General features: G+C 50.6%; 1 protein-coding gene across 1 annotated transcript; it reads right to left on the reverse strand.

Annotated features, from left to right (window-relative positions):
• LOC131293045 (argininosuccinate lyase) lies at nucleotides 1-1525 on the reverse strand. The gene is made up of 2 exons (XM_058321125.1): nucleotides 362-1525; nucleotides 1-291 (listed from the first exon to the last, which is right to left on the reverse strand). Exons 1-2 carry the CDS (start codon nucleotides 1523-1525, stop codon nucleotides 1-3), a joined length of 1455 nt encoding a protein of 484 aa, XP_058177108.1.
• Between the last annotated feature and the right edge of the window lie 2210 nt (nucleotides 1526-3735).

Consider the following 3735-nt stretch of genomic DNA (forward strand, 5'->3'; position numbering starts at 1 on the left):
TCATTCTTGCATGATCAGCTTGCTTTGACCGTCGAGGAAGTCCCGCAGCACACGAATCTGCTCCTGCACCGAAATGCGGGACGTACCGCCGATGACGGTGTACTGCTCGACGCTGTTCTCGTAGTTCCAGATGCGGCTAATCGTCTCGTCGAAGTGCGGGCTAATTTCCTGCAGGTCCTCCAGTGTGAGCTTGTTGATCGGAATCTTGACCTTCTCCGAGTGGGCGACCACCTCGCCGGAGATGTGATGCGCCTCTCGGAATGGGATGCCACGGCGCACCAGGTAGTAGGCCTGCGGAAAGGAAGAAACCATTGGGGTTGAAACACGGATCGGAGGTGGAAAGGGGTTTTACGGTGCTTACCATATCGGTGGCAAGCATTTCGTATCCGAGCGAACCGAGACAGCGGTCCTCGTCGACGCGTATCGTTTTGATTATGCCACCCATCAACTCCAGGCACATCTGTAGCTGATCGTATACACTGAACATGCCGCTTTTGTCACACTGCAGATCCTTGTTGTAGGTGGACGGGAGCCCCTTGAGAGTCATCAGGATCGCACAGTGCTGACCGAACACGGGCCCGGTGATGCCGCGGATGAGCTCCAGACTGTCCGGGTTGCGCTTCTGCGGCATCAGGCTGCTGCCGGTCGTGTACTCCTCCGACAGCTCGACGAAGTTGTACTCCTTGGTCGAGTACAGGATCAGGTCTTCGGCCAGCCGGCTCATGTGGACGGCGACGAGCGTGCAGAGGAAGTTAAACTCGGCCACAAAGTCCCGATCGCTCACCACGTTCATGCTGTTGTACGATACGCCGTCGAACCCGAGATCGACCGCCAGTTTCTGGCGGTTGATGTTGAACGGGTTGCCGGCCAGCGCACCGCTACCGAGCGGCAGCACGTTGATACGCTTGCCAAACTCGGCGAACCGATCGTAATCCTCCTTGAAGTAGAACGCGTAGCTGAGCAGCCAGTGGCTGAAGCGTACCGGTTGCGCACGCTGCATATGCGTGTAGCCCGGCATCAGCACGTCGATGTTGCGCTCGGACACACCGCTGATACCCTGCACGAGATCGAGCAGCAGCTGCTGCAGGCTACGGATCGCATCCCGCATCCATAGCTTCATGTCCACCACGACCTGCTCGTTGCGGCTGCGGCCCGTGTGCAGCTTGCCCGCAATCTGCGGCCCAATGATCTCGAACAGCCGCCGCTCGTTGACCGTATGCACGTCCTCGTCCCGCGGTAGCAGCTTGATCGTACCGTTGATCCAGTCCATCCGGATCTCCTCCAACCCGTACACGATCACTTTGAACTCGCTCGCCGTCAACAGGCCGGCCTCCTCGAGACTCTTGGCGTACGCAATGCTCCCGTCGATGTCCTCCGCGAACAGACGCTTGTCGACGGTCAGCGAGTTGTTCACCTTCGACAGGACGTGATCGGTGGATTTCGAGTAGCGGCCACCCCAAAGCTTGAACGGCACCTGCACCTGCTCACCGCCGGAGTTAGGACGATTGCTACGATGGTTGCTCATTTTTCTTCCACTGATCGCACTTCTGCAGACGGACTTCACTCTACGATTCACTTACTCGCTCGATCGGGAGTCCCCAACAACCGCTTGCAGGGCACTAGGAACTTTGGGATTCTAAAACGTTGATGAGCTCGCGAACGGACTTAAATACGTCCCCGCGCAATGTTCCACTCTCACTCGCACTCCTAGTCGGACCCGGTCACTATCTCTGTTGCGCCTATAGCGTGCCGAGCCAGCTTCCAGTAATCGTTGGATCACCCCCAAGGGAACCAGAGGTTATCAGTTCACCTCATCCTCACCAAGTGCCTCATCTGCGAGGGGCTCCTTCCCGTGAACAAGTGGGCTGTTTTCGGGAGCACAGCCAGCTGACGGGGGAATTTTTATATTTACTTACTTTTTTTCCACGTCACTGTAAATTTGACTCTGTTTTTGAATCGCGTGTTCGCCACAGAGAACAACGTTTTAGGATTTCTACATGTAAAATATATTTTGGCGCGTGTTGCATACTCCGGTGCACTCCTACTGGGTGAGTTCTTTGCCCTGGTCTATGGGGCATAAAAAAAACGGGTAGGTGAACAGTTCCCGTTGTTTGCCTTTCCGCCTCGTCGTATCAGGAAGTGGTGCGTTTATCAGCAGCGGCAGCAGCTTCTTCTACCCGCGTCTCATGTTTAGGTTAAGTCGCAAAAGTCGCCGGTGTCTTGTTTCACCGTCTGAAAAGAAGCACCATCGATAACGAACCTCTCAGAAGATGGTACACTAGCTACAGAATGTTGTACAAAATATGAGATGGATTTTATTTTTTCTTACTTTCATTTGCAAAGCGATAAGCTTCAATTCAGCGACTGCATATGCAACACTGGTGAACGAGGGAGCGCTGTTTAATCGCTGAGTGTTGCGTAATATGGAGCGCTCAAGACATGCCTAGGAGCCCGTCTCGTCTTCATGGGTAGAGCTTCTTCTGGCCAGTATTAGTCGCTTTTTAGAGTTTAGATTACAGACCATTCTTATGCTGCTTATTGTTCCTGTGATTTTAACTTTACAATCACTCACTGTAACCTCGTTGAAGTATCTGGTTCCATGCTAATTTCCGATATGCACTGGTGCAAGCTAAGTTCATGAGGTAAAAACTGCTATGATGGGTTAAAACTGAAATATTTATTGAAAAATAGAACTCTGGCGTATGAGACCGCGTTGCTTGGATCCATTCCCTTATTGTGTTTAGTATTCCAACTCTGTGGCCATGGAAACCGGCGGATGAGTTTTGGACCAATCACAATAGATGCTGTAGTGCAAACTGCTAAGGTGTTTAACAAACCAAGAATCTTCTGTTTAAACAGTTGGTTCGACACAAAGTTACTGCCATGTTGACGGGATTGAACGCAGATCTTCCGCTATTTTTCAAAGACGAAAATCGTCATAACTGAAAAACAACACGTAACACACGTGATGTGGAACATCGCAAAGACTAGTAGTTATAAGTAGCCAGCGTAGCCCGTAAAATGTATAATAACTCTAGACCTTGACCTTGAAGGTCAAACTGTTGCAGCGTTGCCTAGAATGCCAAGCCTGTTGTTTATCTTTACTTCCGAAGTCACACCAGCTGGTTTGCTTTGCCTTGGTTAGTGCTTTTGGAAGATCGTTCCCAAACTATTATCGCTTGTTGATCAACTTTACGTTATATTTCATATATACAAAACTGATTTGTTTCAAAATCAGAGTGTTGAGGGGGGGAAATTTCACGAATTTTTTGTGCACACTGATTGTCCTATCCTAGTTGCTCGGATGTTGGTTTGTAGTTGTTATGGCGACAGCGGAAGATTCACTAGGATTCGTCAGATCGAAATGTATTGCCTGTTCCGCACTACTTAGTGCCTAATGTGTGCACAGATGAAACGGTACGGTCTCGCCATCCAGTCAGACCGACGACACACGGTTGGCGTGGCAAGTCTGGCGGAATAACCTTCGGGAAAATAACCATGAACCATACGCGCAAAGTTTTCGTTGTACCCCACCGACTTGCTAGGCTTCAAATATAAATAGAACCATCGGTATCAACAGCCAAGCAAAAGTAGGCACATTCTGCACCATGAAGGTGTTCTGTTTCTCTCTCACGGTCCTCGGTCTGGTACAGGTATGTTAGTTTTCGACCGCAGTGCGACTCTGTTATTACCGAAAGACGATTCCTTTTTCACCCATCCAGACCATTTTGGCCC

This window comes from Anopheles ziemanni, chromosome 2, assembly GCF_943734765.1.
Source record: "Anopheles ziemanni chromosome 2, idAnoZiCoDA_A2_x.2, whole genome shotgun sequence".
NCBI lineage: Eukaryota > Metazoa > Arthropoda > Insecta > Diptera > Culicidae > Anopheles > Anopheles ziemanni.

Bases quoted from the DNA above. Each gene is read 5' to 3' on its own strand.
- LOC131293045 (XM_058321125.1), bottom strand. From the start codon at position 1,525: ATGAGCAACCATCGTAGCAATCGTCCTAACTCCGGCGGTGAGCAGGTG. The intron at 292-361 runs GTAAGCACCGTA...TCCTTTCCGCAG, and splicing joins AAATGCTTGCCACCGATATG to GCCTACTACCTGGTGCGCCG.